Source organism: Haliotis rubra, unplaced genomic scaffold, assembly GCF_003918875.1.
Source record: "Haliotis rubra isolate DU_JTF1 unplaced genomic scaffold, ASM391887v1 Scf214, whole genome shotgun sequence".
NCBI lineage: Eukaryota > Metazoa > Mollusca > Gastropoda > Lepetellida > Haliotidae > Haliotis > Haliotis rubra.
Genome location: NW_025766159.1, coordinates 737,258 through 758,448, shown reverse-complemented (window position 1 = coordinate 758,448; position 21,191 = coordinate 737,258). Strand labels below are relative to the sequence as shown.

The 21,191-nt window shown below is 42.6% G+C and overlaps 1 protein-coding gene across 2 annotated transcripts in view; it reads left to right on the top strand.

The window, feature by feature from the left end:
* Nucleotides 1–2,016: 2,016 nt before the first annotated feature.
* The window catches only part of LOC124276845 (G2 and S phase-expressed protein 1-like), a 48,721-nt gene continuing 29,546 nt past the window's right edge, over nucleotides 2,017–21,191 (top strand). The window contains exons 1-6 of one of the 2 annotated variants that reach the window (XM_046712496.1): nucleotides 2,017–2,075; nucleotides 3,659–3,769; nucleotides 4,744–4,854; nucleotides 5,063–5,209; nucleotides 18,530–18,590; nucleotides 18,780–19,332. In XM_046712496.1, the coding sequence (XP_046568452.1) occupies nucleotides 3,763–3,769; nucleotides 4,744–4,854; nucleotides 5,063–5,209; nucleotides 18,530–18,590; nucleotides 18,780–19,332 (879 nt within the window). In that variant the 5' untranslated portion in view covers nucleotides 2,017–2,075; nucleotides 3,659–3,762. Of the gene's footprint in view, nucleotides 2,127–3,658; nucleotides 3,770–4,743; nucleotides 4,855–5,062; nucleotides 5,210–18,529; nucleotides 18,591–18,779; nucleotides 19,333–21,191 lie in introns of both variants that reach the window. The other variant, XM_046712497.1, reaches the window with a different exon arrangement.

Below are 21,191 nucleotides of genomic sequence, written 5' to 3'. Positions count from 1 at the left end.
AGTACAATAAAAGAAAATCGACATGTCACTGAGTCTCACCATCCCATTCATTCACCGTCTCTTATGACTAACATAAGTTGATTGGCACCAATTGAACCTGGAATCCCATGGAGGTAAAATTTACATTTGTCCTGTGGATACTTAAACTTATGTAACTCACTGAACAAATAATCAAAACTCACATAACATGTTGGTAGGTTTTGCTATAAGCAAGCATGTGAATTTAAAAACCCCACTGTTGTACATTTCTGTACTTCAAATATCAATCAATAACAAAATACAATCTAATTCTGAATTCATTTCATGTCTATGAAATTTAGAAAAAGATTAGATTTTAAAAGATCAGTGTGCAACTGTAAAAGCATGACAGACTGTGTGCGTTGGCTCTGATGGACTATCGATGTCAGTAGTTGCAAAGAGAGTACTGTGTACACAGCAGAAAACACCTGCCGAAACTGTAGGACCCCATCACAGCTATTGGCTAGGATCTTAATGGGTTCTTCGATTAGAAAGGGGTACATGTATATAAATCTAACTACCATAAAGGAGTCAAAGAGCTGGGTGGGACCTACCCTAACTCACAAAGAATCCTAAGGGCAGTAGTCAGGTTGGGGAAACCTACCGATCGGCTTATAATAGGCCAAACGTGATATTATAGGCCGTTCTGTCTATTTTGCTATAGGCCGATCGGCCTATAATTATGATATTTAATTTATCAAATAAATTTGAAGCGGTGCATTTCTGCATGAGGATATTAACATCATTCAAGTTTTGATGTCCTAAGGTTTCATTCAAACCCTTTTCGAGAATTTTCATGACATAATAAAGGAGTTTGGAAATTGCTAATTAATATAAGTCTACAATATTTTTTGACAATTTTCACAGCAAATTAAAGACATAGATATTCAGTGTTTGTTTTCAAAAGGAAAATCTTTTCAAAATTGTGTACTTAATGAAACATCTTTTCCTGAACATGATATAAATTTCCATTTTGTCCAAAAACTTTTTTTTTCAAGCTGAGGAGGTCCATTTACTATCTCTATGATCATATAAAACCATTTCGTGCGGAAAGTGATAGTTTGTGAAATAATTAGAAAAAAGTTCAAAGATAGCCCCATCGGCCTATAGCAAATTAGGCAGAACGGCATATAATATCCTGTTCGGCCTTTTATAGGTGGTTGTATCCCATTACCCCTACATCCCAGTACCGCTACAATTAGTTAAAACAACACACGGCATTTACCTGTCTGGCATAATGAACTTACCCATGGGAGCGATTAAAGTGTTGTGAAATCATTTATATGGATGTAACCTTTACTGCCTGCCCTGGTCTGTGGAATCAACATGATCAAGTGTACATCCTACATGCAAGACCTATGGTATCGGTAGGTTTCCCCAACCTGGTAGTTGCACGCGGAATAAACAAATTGCGAGGTATTCAGGTTAGAGTCTGACAGTCAGAGCCAATTAGCGCTCGAGTAACCAACACCTGGTAAACTGCGCTCTTGCCAAATAAATGACATAATATATCGCCAACGTCTTAGACTTTTAAATAATGTTATACTGACATTGCAACGTCGACATGATCGACTTTATCGATTGTCAAAACACCCATTCAGTTACACAACAACGATACCATACAGCTACACAAAACACAAACCTCTTCTTGTTGACTCTTAGGTACAAAGACAACTGCAAAAATACAAATCAGCTGAAAAATAGCCCCAGCGAATAGACCATAATGCAAAAAGTTGTCAAACCAGGTTGGTTCATCGATAATCACCGCCATCTTGGAAAGTGAAACGTATTCGTTTACGATAATGTTGTCAGAAATGTTTTACCATTTACATATGTATCCCTACAAATATGAAGACGTATTATTAAAAAACTTAACACAAAATAAACATTTTATTTAGATGATAAACTTATCTGATTCTTGATATATCAATATGTCGTAAATATAAACAGAATAACCATTGTTGGCGTGAATCCTAATTGACCAATGAAAGCAAAGAGTGTTGCCCATGTGACAGTTTGAACAACCGAGCGAAATATGAATGTTGAATTGCGCAGATGTAAGCGTTTTGTAGATTTTAAAGTAATATCACTTTATGAGCACAGTTTCGGTCAGTACATCAAGATCCTTTTAATACTGTATTCTATTATACGTAAATGTCTTACATTTGTATGATCCATTCGCTGGTTTGTCATGTTGGCTAGGCTGCAACAGATGTGGGGTTCCCCAAACGTCCAAAATGTTCATGAATAATAAAAATCCCATCTACACTAAATTAACCATTTCTCTTACTTTATAAGAAGGTTATATTGAGTGTTAACAATCCAGGCACTCTGCCTGTAATCCACTTCTTTAATCAGGAAATCAGTTGCAGATATACGCATGTCACTTAGTAGGTCTACGTGAATTTACAAGGTCACCGTAACTATCGATCTCTTTTTTTTCTTTCGGTTTTTCTAAAATATCAGTTCAGGATGATTAATTCCAATTCACGACCCAAGAGCTTGAATGTGTACCTTGGCTATATCAAAGCATAGTTACATGTTTATGACGAACATAATGTTCACATCATGTTTCACTGTTTGTAGTGTGGGCAGCTATGTTTGAGCAGCTTTATTGTAACCTGCTTAATATGCTGTTTGAAGAGAATGTTGGTAAACCAGCAAACGACAGCATGAGCTACAGATCATACTGTCAGGGTTCAATGACACACAGCAGCAGAAATTGATCTGGAATGTTCATAACTTGTAAAGGCCTGAAATTCTACTCGCCTCCAGTGCTTGTTTCCTTTCCTGTTGCATTTGTGTCCATATAAACCAGAATTGTTCTTCCACGAAATTCTATATGGTGGTCTGCCATGTAAATTGGCCTGAAAAAGATGAACTAAATATCTCTGCAGCTTACAGTCTTATATATTGCCACATGTCATCATTGCTGTAGCACTGATTAGTTGGGATGCCACAATACATCGATACTTCTTCTAAGACGATACAATTATTGATACATTCAAAACTGTATCGATATTTACTTTTGAAAGTATCGGTTTAGATATATTTATGTATCGTTTCCATTTTGCAATTGTATCATGTTTTTTTATGTTATGAGAGTTATAAATGATTATTTTTCATGCTCAAAGATGGAAAATGAGAACTTTTTAATCTCTGAGAATAAAAAATGTTAATCTTTTCATGGACAATTATACAAAATGAAATATTAATGTTCAAAATGTAACTAAATTTACGCAATAATGCCGCGAAAATAGGTATCATGATATGTATCGAATCGTGACATGGGTATCATGATATTCATCGATTCATGAAACTTCTGTATTGTGACATCCCTACTGATTAGACTGCCAAATCTAGGAAAAACTTTGTAGCAAGTCATCAAGTGTAAAAACAATGACAAAATTAAATACCGGTACAAAAGTACCCAAAAAATCATGCTTACCAACTTATATGTAAGGTCCTTGCTACTTGAAACAAGATTTTTAGAATGTTTTTCATTATCATATTTCAATGCTAAATGTTGTATTTATTGTCAACTGAATTGTGATAACACGTTGGTAAAATGATACCAGAATCAATTTACAATTGAAACATCATATTTGCTCCATATCAGTCCTATCCTGTTACATTCCAGTGACTGAAGTTATATGAAGCTGAGGTGGAATCAACGAACATAACAAATTGAAAGCTGAAGTGTGAAATACATTGTGTGTGACAACTGTGAACCACATTCAAAGAATGGCAGGTACAGACAACATACAGTTTTATTGTTATATACTAACAAACATAGCTGTCATCAAATCAATACAACAGTCTTCATTCTATAATGGAGCAGTGTAATTTTTCAATGAATATTGCCTATCAGTAGGATAAACGGTTTCCAGTCTAAAAAAATCTCAACATAATAATAATGTATTTATAAAGAGCTTAATATCCACCGTAGAGATGCTCAGTGGCACTGTGACAGTATTGGGGAAGGAAATGGTTCATATAGCTTTTACAGAAAGGCAGCAGTGAACAGATGGGTCTTTAGCAGAGATTTAAACGTTTCTTTCAATGAAGTGTTCCTGATTTCCTTTGGAAGAGATTTATACAGTTCAGGGCTCGCAAAGGAGACGGCTCGATCAGACAGTTGGTTTGGAGATATGCGTTGGGTGAGGAGAGAGTCAGAGGAGGATCGGAGACTTCGCTGGGGTACATACACGGAGACGAGTTGTTTTGAGATAGTCAGGAAAATTATCATTGTAGAGGCAGTCATGAGTCAAAATGTGGATTTTGAAGGAAATTCTTGCAGAGATGGGGAGCCAGTGAAGAGACTGTAGTACTGGTGTGATATGGTCATGACGAGGAGTGTGGAGGATACATCTGGCAGCAGAATTTTGGATTCTTTAATTGTAGTTTCTGGAGTGATTTAGTGGAGAAGATGGCATATAGTGAATTACAGTAGTCTGTTTAGAAGTGACAAGACAGTACATCAGACATTTACCGGTGTCAGTATCAAGGTAGTGGCAGACTTTGCTGATATTGTGGATGTTGTAGTGATAAAATTTGGTTACAAATATTCATCAACGTGCTTGGCTTGCAGGTATGCTTACATAGATTACGTGTAGATTACAGAATTTGTTTGAATTTGTGTTAGTTACCTATATCTTCTTGCAGGTAATTGTATCTGACTAATCACAGATGTATTGATACAAGCATAAACGCTCTTATTTTCAGAGAGTGACTGTGCTGTTGGCGTGTTGGTAGACCTTTCTGTACCTGATCCATTTGAAGAATTCTTAAAAAACAAAGACATCGAAGACAAAGAAAATGTCTTTCCAAGCAATGGTAACTTGCAGAATATCAGACTTTTTGTCTATGGATTATGAATTATTGACATCTATTACTGCCCTGGTTAACTCGGACATGTTTGGACAAGCCATCATCTTATGGAGTACTATTAAGAAAAAATGCACAATTGAAATATCAAACATATTTTGCTGCAACATGTTTAGAAACATTTATTTGTAGCTTTCTCAAACATTGTCTTGAACAGATCCTATAGAGATTGCTCGCAGCGATGACAGTGAAAGACGTCTGAGTCACACGCTTCAGAAACCTTTCGAGCTGGAGGACAGAATTTTGAAAGATGTCACCAAGACTATAACAGGAAATTCTGACAGAAGCTTGAAGGAAAGCCCTGGTAAGACGCTTGAAACATGCTCCCTTTGATAGTACAGCAACTGATCCATTATATGTCACAGCCAAAGTAAGAATTTAATGTTGTAGTGAGGCAATTCCTTTGAGATTACAAACTCAGTTTCTTAAAAGTGAGGGCCAGTGGGGTAGCCTAATGAATAAGGCGTTTGCTTGTCATGCTTAAGATCCAGGATCGATTCTCCACATGGGCACAATGTGTGAAGCCCATTTTGGTGTCCCCTGCCGCGGTATTGCTGGAATATTGCTAAACATAAAAGCGGAGTAAAACTTAACTCACTCACTCACTCATTATCGTCAATTTTTGGCAGGAAACAAATGGTATTTGTAGTTGGTTGTTTTGTAGTTTAATGCTGCATTCAGCAATATTTCAGTTATATGGCGGCGATCTGTAAATGATAGAATCTGGACCAGACAATCCAGTGATCCGCATCATGAGCATCAATCTATGTAATAAGGGTACAATGACATTTGTCAACCAACTCAGCGAGCCTGACCATCCGATCCTCTTAGTCACCTGTTACGACAAGCATGGATTACTCCAGACCAATCCTAACCCAGATCTTCACAGCTGTGGTATTTGTGAAGTCTCTTTAGAATAATTATTTGAAATAAGGTCAAGAGTATGGATTGGTGTACAATGTATCACTGATTCTTTTTCAGAAGAAGTCCTCCTCGGGGTACATATAAGCATTAAAATTTCCTACGACAGTTGTAACTATATTTTAATAAAAATATTTACAAAACAAAAAAACATGTTTTTGTCTTGAGAGACCACCCCTACAGGGCCCCACAGGGCCCCCTACAGGCAAGAGCAGATAACTCTAGCCGTCAACCTCGCACCTCACTTTTCATGCTGTTGTTCATTACAAAAGACGTGTGTGTGTGTTCATTGAAGTATAGAAACTTCTACTAACGGAAATGAGTGGTGAAAAGTCACCTGCTGTATGTATGGTGTGTGTACAAAAGACGTGTGTGTGTGTTCATCGAAGTATAGAAACTTCTACTAACGGAAATGAGTGGTGAAAAGTCACCTGCTGTATGTATGGTTTCATTTCTTTCGCACAGGCGCTACATGGAATTTATTGGTTGAATTTTGCATTCATAAATTGTTATAACTTTGCCAGTCAGGTTCCCATTTCCAGCCATGTGGCAGGCAAGATGGCGGATCAGGTGGCTTACATTCGTTCCTTGTTGTGTGACGCTTGGCGTTCACAAAACTAGGACGGCTGTATATATGTTTACCATATGCTAGGCTTGCCTATTTAATTTCGGAAGCGGGCCAAGACGGTGGAAAAGCACTCTTCTTCCCCTATCCCCTCTACATCTGCACATACCAATTCAGCATCTGCACCATTAATGTTAACAGATTTGTCCTCCATATTGCAGCAGCAGATGACTTCGGTTCGCTCACTTATCTCTGACGCGATGTCCGGTCTCCAGTAGGAGATCGGTATCCGTTCGGAGGTTAGTGGCGCTCCGGGGTCGTCTGCCAGGGCACTCCAACCTCGGGGTTAGGCTCCGGGACGGGTTCTGCCTCCGGGGGTGTGCCTTATCCGAGCTTCGGCTCCGGTGACGGCCTCTCTGCCGGTGCAGTTGTGTCTGACCTGAGCCTCGGCTCCGGTACAGTCCAGCTCACTGGCGCCGGTCCTTCGGGTCTCGTACCGCTGACAACCGGCACCCAAGCTGTGGGTACTCGAGTGCCGATGCTGCCGGTTACCTCGGTGCCTTCCAGTTTTCCATGGAATCCTGTTATGGCAGGCACTTCCCTGGGTCCTTGGCAACTAGGTTCGGCCTCGAGCCTAGGGTTGGTCGAGCCAGGCACCTCGGCTCTTCTTGATCCGTTGTCCTTGTCTGTGTATCCTGCTTCCGTGACTTCGAAGGTGACTCTTGACACCGAGAGCTCACTCCTGGAGGAGCATGAGGAGGAAGCCATGGAGGAGGTTGGGGGTCAGGAACAGTCGGGGGAAGGTAGCTTCTTGCTTAGCCTGTCCCTGAGGCAGGTACATGATTGTTTTGCTACTGTTTTGCCGCAGGTGGTCGTCCGACCCCGACCCCGCAGAGTTTCATCTCCCTGGGGAGGCCTTTGCTCCGTGTCGGGTCGCCGAGACCCATTTGCGCATTTTGCCTTTGCTCATAAGCGAGGTAATCAATCCTCTCTTATCATGTAGTCGGTCACGGTTGGATCTCCTGGAGCTCAATTGTCGATACTTGATGGGAGAGGATGCTCTGTTTGACCCTCCGGTGGTTGACGGGTGCATTTATGCCTCGTTCCCCCTAGGGGGGTCATCTGGCCAGTCAGGCATCGGCTCGGCAGGGCCGGCTCTTGCCTCCATTTACCTGAAATAACCAGGTGTTGAAGTCGGTATATCGCTCTTTTGAGGAGCAATACTGCAACGCCGTGCAATAATTTAAGGTTACCGTCCGCTCAACTTACCTCTCTGCCCTGCAGAAGAAGCTGGTGCACCACGTTAGCGAGGCAGCTTACGGAGGTGCACTCACATTTGGCACGCGGCGCAATACGGTCGTGCGCAAGCCAGATGATGAGTGCAGTCATGGGCCTCCGTAGGCTATGGCTGTCGGTCGCCAGGTATTCTCCGGCTATGCAGCAGGCTCTACTCTCTCTGCCCTTCAGGATGGGTTAGACCCTATTCCCGGGGGCTTTGACAGTAGTCTGGGAGGCCGCGGAGGTGGTTAGCCAGTTTAAGGATTCCAAGCCCTTGCTGGAGCAACCCCTCACCTCTCATGCCCGGCCTTCCGTCCTTGCCAGTGCATATCCTTCCTCTTCGGGGAAGGAAGCACCTAAGTGGACTGCTCCACTTCAGGCACGCAAGGGCAAGGGTAAGGGAAAGGGCAAGGCTGCTTCCTCTCAGCAGCCTTTTCAGAGGAAGGGGAAGTCGGCCCCGGTTTCCCAGTAATAATTCCTCCGGAGCCCTTAGTGGTCCCGGCGCAAGCAGTTGTTACACTGCCTACCGTCAGGATTCATTGCCTGTTACCCGACGTCCCTGTCGGCGGCCGACTAACACTATTCCTTCGCGAGTGGGACAAAGTCGCGTCAAATCTCTGGGTCCTGTCCACACTCAAGGATGGCCATATGCCGCAGTGGAAGCGAAGCCCTCCTCCTTTCTCCAGGATTCATTGCACTCCGGTGCTGACTTCTCAGGAGAAGGAGGATATACTCCGTGCCGAGGTCCAGTCGTTGCTGGACAAGGCAGCCATCGAGGTGGTTCCGACGGGCCAGGAAAATCTGGGGTTTTACTCCACTTGTTTCCTGGTTACCAAGAAGGACAGAGGGTTGAGACCCATTCTAAATCTAAAGGGTCTGAACGACATGATCGAGGTGCTGTCTTTCAAGATGGAGACACTGCGCTCAGTGATCAGTGATCTCGTCTGTAGAGGCAGGGGATTGGCTCACGTCAATCGACCTCAAAGACGCATACCTCCATGTCCCGGTTTTCCTTCGTCGGGAAGTGCTATCAGTTTCGGGTGCTCCCCTTTGGCATCTCCACGGCGCCAAGGGTGTTCACAAAACTCATGCTGGTGCCAGCTCAAGTCGCCAGGGCACAGGGCAACTTTTGTTACCCGTACCTGGACGACTGGCTTCTCAAAGCACTTGCCACCCACTTGAGTCGGGATTCTACACAGAGAGTGATGGATACTCTCACCAAGTTGGGTTGGATTATCAACCTCAAGAAATCAGAACTGTTTCTGACCCAGGATCTGGTTTTCTTGGGAGTGAGATTTGAGACACAGCAGGGATTAGTCTCTCTGTCTCGGGACCGCATTGCCAAAGTCCAGAGGATTGTTTTACAGTTCCTTCAGTTCCCCAGGGCCTCAGCTCGAACATGGCTTCAGTTGCTAGGCAACATGGCGGCGACATAGTTTGGCATGCACGTCTGAGGATTTTCCCATGCTTGGCTAGCTGTGTGCTATGGACAGTAGTTTGTTTTGGCGAGTTCCCCGTATTTACACACCTCCAACCCTTGGGTTGGGGGGTGGGGTTTATCACTGGGGATGTGACACCGATAAGCCAATAGGCATATAGGCTTTGACAATCCGGGTCCTCGCCCTAGCCATGCCCCCCGCCTTGATTGACATCGGCGGTCAGGTGACTACGTAAGTGTAAATTTTTCCTTATCCTGACTCATGCTCTTTTGCTTGTCTTATCTTCTTGCGAACATAGTGGAAACACTTGTATCTCCTTAATTGAAGCTCCCTTCAATGTAAAATCACTAATTAGCACTCACCACGAGTTGCTCCCCTTTAATCCCTTTTGGCGGGAAAGGTGTCGCCACCCTACACCTCGTGCTTCACTCTCTCCTTCTTCGCCCAGTGAGCAGGATGTGAGAGCGCCTGTGTCTCCTTACACAACATATCCTTTGATATTTCTTAGTTTATTACCTCTTATAGTTTACTATAGAGGTATAGCTAGTATCCTTCAGTAATTTGTATTGATTATTTATCGTATTTCTACTGTTTATTCGTGATTGTTCAGCTAGTATTACGTTGATGAAAATCTGTACTATTTGTAGATTACGTTTTTCTGCCTCAGATCCGCATGTAATATGCCCTAGTTGTTCTACACCGTGTGCGTTTGATTCACGTTGCAGTTATTGCATCAATTTATCTAATTCTGCATTTAATAAATATTATCTTTGCGTCTTAAGACGTGCTGCAGATAGGTCACGCAAACAAGGGCTAAATATGGCTGATACTCCAGATACTCCATCTAGTCAGCTGCTGGCGATCGACCCCCTACCGTCTGGTGTTCTGCTAGAGACCCCATCGGAAGAGGGACGTGGGATGCAGTCCGTCACCTCTAAGAAGCGACCGGCCTCCCCAGACATCCCGTCATCGCAGCTGAAGTCCAAGAGGGCCTCGACGTCTTCTCAACGCAGACTTCGTACCCCCAGGGCAGCGTCGACATCCAAAGGAAAGTCTACGAAGACAGCGAGAACCTTCTCAGCCGAGATCGTTCCAGCCGAAGAAATGGGCCTCTACGATGACCAGCCGATTATCATCCCCGACATACGGCACAAGAAGCGACCGGTGTCAGCGACAGTGACTTCAGCACAGATCTCCATGCAGCCTGATGCCTCTACACTGATGTCAGACGTTATTGCTGTGGACCCCATCATTAACACCGCAGAGAAGGCTCAGACGACATCGTCGCAGACCATCCCTGATGACCTGATGCAGCAAATTATGACGATGATGGAAGACCGATATAGACTGCAGAAGCAAGGACCGAGCCTTCGCGAAGGCTCCAACGTAGACAGCACCCCAGAGGCACCCCCCGTCAACGTAGCAGCCAGGACGATGTCACCTTCGCGAAGGAAGACACGGACCACCTCCACGAAGGACCTAGATGTACAGCCTTCGCGAAGGCCTTCGCGAGGAGGGATAGATCATCACCCTCGTCACTTTCATCCCAAGATGTGGACTCGGACCATCAGACATCACGAAAGCCTTCGCGAAGGTCTTATCGTAATTCTCCCGGACCGGACGCAGAGGAAGCTTCGCTGAAGGCATTCGCGAAGGGCATTCGGAAGGGCAGCTGAATCCAGGTCATCATCATCTAGAAGGACATCGAGGGACTACACAAGAGCTTCGCGAAGCTATCAACGTTCTCCTCACAGGTCACCGAGAAGATCAACCCCCATAGACGTAGATCACCTAGACGATCTCCTCCTCGTTCATCACCATAGATCACCTTACAGGTCACCATACAGAGCTGCACAAGCATCGCCGGACGTAGAGACAGAAGCACGCAGTCCAGAGCAGCACCAACCTCTCATCAATGATGATGGTATAGAGGATGATGGAGGAGTTATTTTCTCCGATGCTGAGATACGGTATTGGATGGTCAATGACCTAGATCTCTCATCACCATCTAAAAATGGCAATGTGGCGCAGACATATCTGATGAAAGAAGACGATGCAGATGCTATCACACTACCACCGATCGACCCGATTGCAGCAGTCCCACAGAATCTAGATGCAGCATTCCACAAAGCCACGAAAGTTCAGACACCACATCTACCAAACTTTCATGCCAAGAAGTTCTCCACGCATAACATGGACTCCTTCTTCAAAGCTCAAGACATCGATGAGAACTATAAGTTGATCAACGATGTCAAGTACAAGAATTACAAGATTGATGATCGCAAGTTAGTCCAAATAGAAACCATGACGAGACGTATGTTTTTTTTGGTTTAAATAGATCTAGAACGATCAATGAGACTCTTATCACCAGATTTCGTGATACAACTTCTGAGGATGATAGAATGATTTATTCTGCCTTACTTATGCAAAAGAAAGACCAGCAGTTCCTAACAGATCATCTTACATCTATTTCAGCAGCACTGACCTTAGCTCGTCGTCAAGGCCTCCTCGCTTCCTGCAACTGGGGTGAGAACTTTACAGCCCCACTGTATACAGCCCCGTGGTCTTCAACATCCATCTTTAACGGAGAAATAGACAAAGTTTCCAAGGAAGTCACTAAGGATTCCAGCGTCATTCGACAGACTTCACAAAGATACTCAGGAAGATCTAAATTCACGGGCCTACAGAGAGCACGAGACAGGAAGATAGCCAGCTCTAGAGGAAAAGATTCTTTTCGTCGCCCATTCGGCAACTATAGAGGAGGATCAGGAAGAGGCAGGACACCCAGAGGTTCCCGCAACTATAAACGCTGAAAGACAGGTTCGGAACGACTGGAGTCTTCCACCCCCCAGCCGTTCCAGTACAACCATCTCAAGTGGGTGGACGCCTCCAACTATTCTGGGAAAACTGGGGAATGTTACAAGACCCTTATGTTTCCAACATTCTTCGTCACGGATTTCATATCCCACTAAAGGCCAAGCCTCCGCTGACAGTCAACCCTCACAAGTTCGACTTACAGGCACAACAACTACCGAAGTTAAGAGAGGCTGTTACATCACTCCTATTAAAGCAGGCCATAGAAGTACTAGACCAAGACAACATAGAACCAGGTTTCTACTCCCCAGTTTTCCTAGTTCCCAAGAAAAACTCCAAGGAAAAATACAGACTCATCTACAACATGAGCTTTTTCAACAAGAACTATCTACGCAAACCTCCGAAGTTCCGCATGATACATTTACCTCAGTTACGGCAATTGAATCGCCCCATGGACTACATGGGCAGTATCGATCTACAGGACGCTTACCTGCACATCCCGATACACTCCAAAGCCAGGAAATACCTACGGTTTACTTTAGACGGGCAACATTACCAGTGGAAAGTGCTCCCATTCGAATATCATCAGCCCCTGGCTTTTCACGCGAGGATAACGAAACCGATTATCACCTATCTTCATCATCAAGGGCTACGCAGTGCGTTTTACCTCGACGACGGGATACAAGTAGATCAAGATCCACAGCATCTCAAACTACAGTTAAACTACATCATAAAGCTACTAACACAGCTAGGATGGTTAGTATACTTACCCAAGTCGGACCTAGTACCGTCACAAGACCTACAGTTCCTAGGCATTCGATTTATCACAAATTTCAACCGTATCGTCGTACCAGAAGACCGTTGGATCAAGATCCAACAGACCATTCCACCAGCTCTACTCTCTCCGTTACCACTTCGACAATGGCAGAGCCTCCTAGGTCTCCTCACATCAGCCCAAGACATGACAGTCAGAGGCAGGTTACAGTTACGTCCCTTACAGGTCTTCATCAATGTACATCTCGACGATTTACAGCCATTCAGTCTACCGAAACATCTCAGACCTCATCTACTATGGTGGACAAAGAAATCTAATGTCTGCGAAGGGATTTGTTTAGCAGAGCAGGAATTCAAAACCCATCTATATGTGGACGCGTCACTTCAAGGTTGGGGAGCTCATCTCGCCAACCAGACGACATCGGGATTATGGAACCAACAAGAAAGCAAACTCCATATAAACATCCTAGAGATGAAAGCTGTAATCAACGCCATTCTACATTGGAGCACATTTCTACAAAATGCGCACCTTATGATTCATACCGACAATTCCACAGTGGCGTTCTACGTGAACAAGCAAGGCTCAACGAGATCACTGAACCTTTTGAACTTAAGCTTTCAGCTATTCAATCTAACCCACGATCTAAATCTACAGATCAGAGCAGTTCACATTCCGGGAGCCAGAAATGTACTAGCAGACGCGCTCTCTCGGCCTCATCTACCATCACCGACAGAATGGATGCTCAATACGGAAATATTTGCACAGATAATCAAGCCGTTAGCAGCGCCGCTAATAGATCTATTCGCCACAAGATTCAACAATCAGCTACCGACATTCGTGTCACCAATCCCAGATCCACAAGCTTGGGAAACGGACGCTCTAAGTATATCATGGGAAGGCCTCAACGCGTACGCGTTTCCGCCGCCAGCAATAATACCCCAAGTATTACAGAAAATCAAACAAACACAGAGTCTACAACTCACTTTGGTCGAGCCCTACTGGCCAGGCAGAGTATGGTTTCCCATTCTAATTCAAGAAATCGGTCAACCAGTATTAGAGCTACCCAAGCGCTCAAACCTGTTAATACATCCACACACGAAACAGGTGCACGGAAACCCAGAAGTTTACCAACTTCACGTATGGACTGTATACAAATGTGTTTAAACAAGAGAGGATATTCTACCAGGGCGGCAAAAGCGGTCACGCTACGACGACTTCGACTTCACTGGCAACTTATGCACGACGACAAGTGGCACAGTTTCGAAAATTATGCAGCTAATAAAGGATTTACAGCCAGAGATGCTTCACATCCTCAAGTGGCAGACTATTTGTGTTACCTGCGGCAAAACAAACATTTAAGAGGTTCGACGATATCAACATATCTTGCCGCGCTTAGCTCTGTGATCACTATGAGAACGGGTGTCAAGCTGACAAAATCTCCAGAGTTACTGGCCTTACTACGTGCTTTCCGATTGGAGGACCAAAAGCGGAAGTTCCACGTCCCAGCTTGGGATCTGAATATAGTGTTACAACACCTCACTAGTGAGGCCTATGAACCTTTGGAATCGACAAACTTTGAATTTCTCTCACAGAAAACACTATTTCTACTATCTCTAGCCACGGCAGCAAGAATATCTGAAATTCACGCTCTGGATTACGAGAGGATACAGTTTGATGACAATCAAAACATAGCGCACCTGGGATTAAGATGGGATTTCATCGCCAAAAATCAACTACCAGGTCAACCAGACAGGTTATTCCATGTACCAGCGCTATCCTCGATTCTCGGATCACAAGATACACTGGACTTATCTCTATGCCCAGTCAGAGCTCTCAAAATCTATTTACGACGTTCCAAGGCGAAGATTTCTCAAACGATTATTCATCCCCTTGTCGCCAACGAATCAAACAGAAGTCTCGCGTACTACCATATCTATTTGGATAAGGACTGTCATACTTCGCGCCTACATGCAGGCAAATCCGCATGAGATTAGGGCACTGGCTTCCACCCTCTCCCTGCACGGTAACTGTTCTTTGAACACTATTATGGAAGGATGCTTTTGGAAATCGAACATTGTGTTTGCGAATCACTACCTGAGAGACATCACCACAGAAGATGTCTCTGGCATTCACCATTTCGGCCCTTTGGTCCTCGCTCAACAGCTGACAGTCCCTCGTAGGCGTTAAATATTATCATCACAAGTTTAATATGTATTATATACATAATTTAGCTAGCTTATAACTCTAAGGAGTTCTAGAGCTATGTATATATTTACCTTAGGTTATTCACCCCTAAGTATATATTGACATTATGTTTAGTTGTACAGCAACTCTATCAGAGTCACTTATATATATATAATATATATAATGGTTTTTCAGTATATATCAATGTAATACCCACTTATGGCATTATATAACCTATGGTTTATATACAGGAAATATCCTAAGTCAATGCCTTCATGAAGTTCCCATACCGGTTATTACAGTTATATTTATACAAAATCACTAATTATAAATCCAAAGTATTCTATTACTCCCTCCTCCGTTCCGTAGGATTCTACAAGCAAAAGAGCATGAGTCAGGATAAGGAAAAATATGTAATTTTTAGAGTAAAATTGATATTTTATACTTATCCTGACTCATGAGGTCAGCCCTCCCATCCTCCCCACATAACACTTTGGATTTCCCCGTAAATTCAAGTGTTGGGCTCGCAAAATCAGGAGAGAGTGAAGCACGAGGTGTAGGGTGGCGACACCTTTCCCGCCAAAAGGGATTAAAGGGGAGCAACTCGTGGTGAGTACTAATTAGTGATTTTACATTGAAGGGAGCTTCAATTAAGGAGATGCAAGTGTTTCCACTATGTTCGCAAGAAGAAGAAGACAAGCAAAAGAGCATGAGTCAGGATAAGTATAAAATATCAATTTTACTCTAAAAATTACATTTTTCTATTTCCGTGCGGTTGCAGATTGTTACTTTGATTGGATCACTTTGTCAGACAGAAGACCTCTTCCAGCTTAATTGTCTTTGGGAGTTTGTCTTATGCTTATATGTACCCCAAGGAGGACCTCTTCTGAAAAAGAATTATACAAACCTGTTTTGTAAATATTTTTATTAAAGGTCACATAAACCCTAGGGGGTACAAATACATAAATCACTAACTGGCATCGTTATAAATGAAACCCCGTCATTAAAACTACTCATTTCGACCTTTAATTGACTTAAATCGACCTTTTTGACAACAGTGCACAATTCTCACCAGCGAACGAAATTTCAACCAATCAGAGCGGCGCGCCTCTGTGACGTCATATGAGGAATAGCTTTGAGAGCCTATGCAGAATTCATCTACATTTTAGGGGGTAAATTATCGTGTTTACAGCCTTGTATAAACCTGAAATCGTGACAATTGTTGTGGAAAATGAAAGCTATATGTTCTCACAATCTACTGTCATTTAATTTTGTCTCCTGCTTTGCCTAGTTTCCGAGTTACAACTTGTTTTCATAGACGATTCTGTCAAAATCGATTGGTGTCGTTAGGCCCTATTTGTATAATGACTGATCTAAATTGATCCCATTTCTGTGTTGTTTTACCTCGATATTTAATCATGTCATGTAAAAATCTGTTTGTATTCTCAAAACAGTGTCGGCCCATAAGTTTTCACATGCAATACAGCAATTAATACTCCCTCGTTGTAACCCGTGTTAGGTGGTATAAACCTACACATGTTATTTGTCATCATTCACTTGATGGTCAGTTAATGAATTTATAACAGGTATAATTAGTGGTAACACACTTAGATTACCCGACAAAGGTTCCCATTTGGCATTTCTTGTGTCTGGAGTAAATATTCAACATTATAAACATCGATCAAAGGATTAACCGATAACACGCTGATTGATTAATTACTTTTATCTTACACAGCGGAATTGTCAAAGGTAGTGTTTATGTATGTAGATTTACTAATCTATACTGAATACACTCTGTCGTGTCGGTGTCTGCGTAAAAACAACGTCCTTCTTTCAAAGGATTAACCGGCAATACATTGATTGATTGCCCATTATTGGCTAACTAAATTACTGTTTTTAAAGAAAGGCGGACATTATGCAATTAGTTGCCAGGTGTGCTATCTTGGGTGACCAATGAGACTATACACCAATACCTGAAAAGATTTATCACTTTTTCGTATATTAAACTGTTAAAAGACACATCATTTGGAACAGTTTTGTGGATATTGATGGATACATTCCTCGAACAAGGTAATGGCCTGATATTGTTCCTATAACTTTAATCTGTTTTAATTTTAATATTTGCATTTTGTTTTTATTCATTTGTCGTAGCATTCAACAGAATCATTGTTTTCGCCGTGAAGTGTAATGAGACAGACATTGGCAAACTATAAAATGTCTAGATATTACAGTTCTGTTATAAATTCACTATAAGTATCAGCAGATCGTCTCCTTTTTATTTAGTTTCAAAATACATACAAGTGTGATAATAAACTAATTAGGATTATAAGACCAAATATAAAGACGCACATTGACTAGTATCTACATACTGGTGAGTGGACATTAACCATGGGAATGTAGCAAGAAATTTATCGCGCAGTATTGTGACTTCGACCCCCACCTCGCTTCCGTGGAAGAAATCGTTATGTTATAAGTTGTGTCATGCAAAATCCGTTTGGTTATGATTCCAATACATATTTAACAACGAGTAGAAAGTTGTCTTGATTTTCTAACTTGATGAAAACAAACTATAATCTTATTAATTCTAACAGATTTTTTTATTTTTAAAAATGGCGGCGCCCTGTCGGGAACATCTGCCAGTCTGAGGATAAATGGTATTTAGGTTTGTTTTCACCGAGTTACAAATCAAAACTACTTTCTACTGGTAGTAAAATATGTATTTTATTGATGGCCAATAGGATTTTGCATGACATAGCGTATATCATAACAATTTCTCTCGTGGCAGCGAGGTGGGTGTTAATATAATACTACTTACAATATTATTGTTACTTCGACCACTACCTCACTTCCGAGGAAGAAATCGTTATGTTACAAGTTGTGTCATAGAAAATCTTTATGGTCATCAATCATATGCATATTTTACTACAACTAGTAAGTAGTTTTGATTCTTTAACTTCCGTGAAGCGATCTGAACACAAGTAAGATATCGTTTCAGGCTTCCACAAGCGCCGCCGCACTCACAAACATAACCCATTTAGCACGAACTCGCGGGTCCTGTGGAAATCTGTGCATGGGGACACCATCGCCCGACCCTAGGAGCAATTGGCGACAAAGCAACGATTCGGCATGTTGTCGTTGATGTCGAGAAATCATCAAAATGATGAGCGTGCTACACATTTTTCTATACAACTAACTGAAAATCGTTCCTCATATGACGTCACTGCAGTGCTCTGGCGACAGAGTTACGTAACCTGTCTGTGGTTTCGTTGGCGGGCGAGAGGGAAGCAGGCGACTTTTTGGCCACTTTTAATCGCTCGGTATTAATTAACCACAAGTTTTTAAAGAATAAATTTGGTGTTCCGCATAAGACTAACCACAAATCTTTCATATGTAATGGTTAAAAGAGTAACAAAAAACAAACTTTAGTGGTTCTTTAAAATATAGTTACAACTGTCGTAGGGTTTAAAATGGACATTTTAATGCTTATATGTACCCCAAGGAGGACTTTCTTCAAAGAATTCATAACCTATACAGGTTTGTATAAATTTAATTGTGTAAGTTATGATTTAGCTTCAGAAAAGGAATGAGCTCCAGAAAAGGAAAGTTCCTTCGAGTTCAGATAATAATATATTCTTCTTTTTTCTTCAGAAATCAAACTTTTGGATGAGGAAACGTTTGACTTTGATTTAGCCATGTCACCACAAGTGAGGTATGTTGATATTCCTTTAATAACATGGGGAATATCTCTATTGTTTATTTATTTTTTATAAGGTGAGTGAGTTTAGTGTTACGCCACACTCAGCAATATTCCAGCTATATGGAGGCAGTCATTTATTTTGTGTAGACAATGAAGTACGCTGTGATATAAGTTTGACACTAATGACTGGTTATTTTGCAGCACTGTCAGCAAAGATGTGGATGAAGATGTGGATGAGGAGGAAGTGTTTTTTGGTCCAGTTGGGTTCACAGAAAGAATTGTAGCAGCAACTGTTCCAGTAAAAGATGTGAAGCCTATGAGTCCCCTGAATCCATCTCAAATTGCCCAAGTAGTAATGGAAGCACACATGGTTGCATGTAGGATTGCCAACATGAAACCTGAGCAGGACAGTGCAGACGAGAAATCCCCAGTCAAATGCAAGCTGTTCAGTCCAAATAGTAGAGCCCACGCACGGACAGGCACCTTTGTCATCAAGGATGAAGATGTGCAAAAACAGTCACCTAAAATTCACAGGTCTATACCATGTATAGACTATGATAAAAAAACCAGTGAGAATATACCAGTGAGTAGTCACTGTGCCCCTGAAAAAGATAGGCCAATGGAGAGCACAGCATCAGAAACAGTATCAGATGATGACAGAAAGAAACCAAATGAAGCTCAAGTTAAAGAGGAGAAAAAACCATCACGTCTCACTAAACTGCCAAGAAATAGGAGCTACACATTACTTAAAAAGGTAATTTCTTATCTCATTGTAATTCTCATTCTGACTGTGAGTATTCCAATCTTTCCAGAATACTTGCATCTTTTCCACTATATTTACATCTTGCATGTGATCTGTCATGAGCTTGGCTTACCTGACCAGAATATACATTTTGCTTAAGACTAGAAGTAAAAATGTGAAGTAAAAGAAATGTGGACATTTAGATTATTTTTCCTTACCCTGACTCATGCTCTTTTGCTTGTCTCCTTCTTCTTGCGAATGATAGTGGAACACTTGAATCCCCTCTTGAAGCTCCCTTCAATAAAGCGGACGTAAAATCACTCACCCCACGAGTAGCCTCCCTTTGCCCTTTGGCACCATTATTGGTCACCTGACCAGCCAAGCTTGTCACTCTCTCCTTCTTCACCCTAGAGGATGGTTGTGAGAGTGCCTGGGTCCCCTATACGGCATTATATCCTTTTATTTTAGGCTTTGACTACTAAATTAGCTGTATACGGTCTTTAGCAAGGATATAACAGCAATATGGTTTGAAATTTGTACCAAATTTTCCGTTTATTCACGTTGTTGACATGATGTTTCATCTTGTTTACATTTGATGAAAACTTGCATTTGTTGCAGGTTTCGTTTGTCGGCTGCTGATCCGCATTCATTATGTCCTAACTGCACTTCTACATGTTCTTCCAGCCTCCGCTTTAAACTTTGTCAGCATTTATCTGAAATTGAATTTACTAATTATTTATACTCCATTCTTAGACGTGCCAAGGACATGTCGAGACGACTTTTACAAGTCATGTCTAAACACAGTGAATGTGTTGATAACCGTGTATTATTGTCTGCCGTGATTCACCATTCCAGTGATTTGCCGGTGGCTACTACGGAGCTGTTGACTGGCAGATGGCAGCTCTGGGTCCAGGAAGAGATCGTCATCGTCTCAACTACCCTCGTCGCAGTCTAAGAAGACCAGGACATCGTCTGCTCTGAAGAAGAAATCGTCTACAAATAAGACTTCATCGAAGTCGTCCCTTGGGGCAGCAAAGAAGACGTGGTCCTTTGCCGCAGAAATCACCCCACCAGACGAAGCAGACATATACGATGAACAACCCATCCTGATTCCTGCAGTAACAGTTAGGAAGAAGACGAGGTCTTCTTCTACACTGACGTCAGCAGCCATATCAACGCAGTCAGACGTCTTATCAACGCAGACTTCAAAGACCAGAGACGACAGGCAGTCCTTGGAAGGAGCCTCAGCACTCTCAGATGTGTCGTCATCTTTACAGCAGCAGCAGTTGTCAGTTGTGCAGCAGTTTACTCAGCAGATGATGGACCTGATGGAACGGAGGTTTCGCAGGAGAAGTCTGCGGTGAAGACACCATCTATGACGAACCTGCACGAAGGACAAGCAGCCTGCAGATCGCATCCGAGTGAAGATGGCAGCCTGCTTGAAGAAGGGAATGTTCGTGAAGGATCACGTACTCGACAGTCATCCACGACAACTTCCCGAGAACCTGTCAACCTGGACAACGATGAGCCTGCAGTAGAAGAGGAGCATTCGCGAAGGAGAACCAGATGTTCACTGGAGCATCGCAGATCATCCTCGACCTCAGACTCGGACAATCATCAAGGACCTGCGCGAACGTACTTCACATCCCACGGAAAAAAAAAATCTTCACCTTCACAAAGGCGCAGGAATACGTCTCGGGACTCCAGGGAGGATCTTTATACGGATCGATCACCTTCGCGCAGGTCTTCAGGAAGATCTTCACGTTCATCACCACGCAGATCTTCACACACATACAGAAGAAGGCTGCTACGAAGACCTCATCTACGATGACGAGCCTGCGCGAAAGACCAGCAGTCTTCACATCACATCC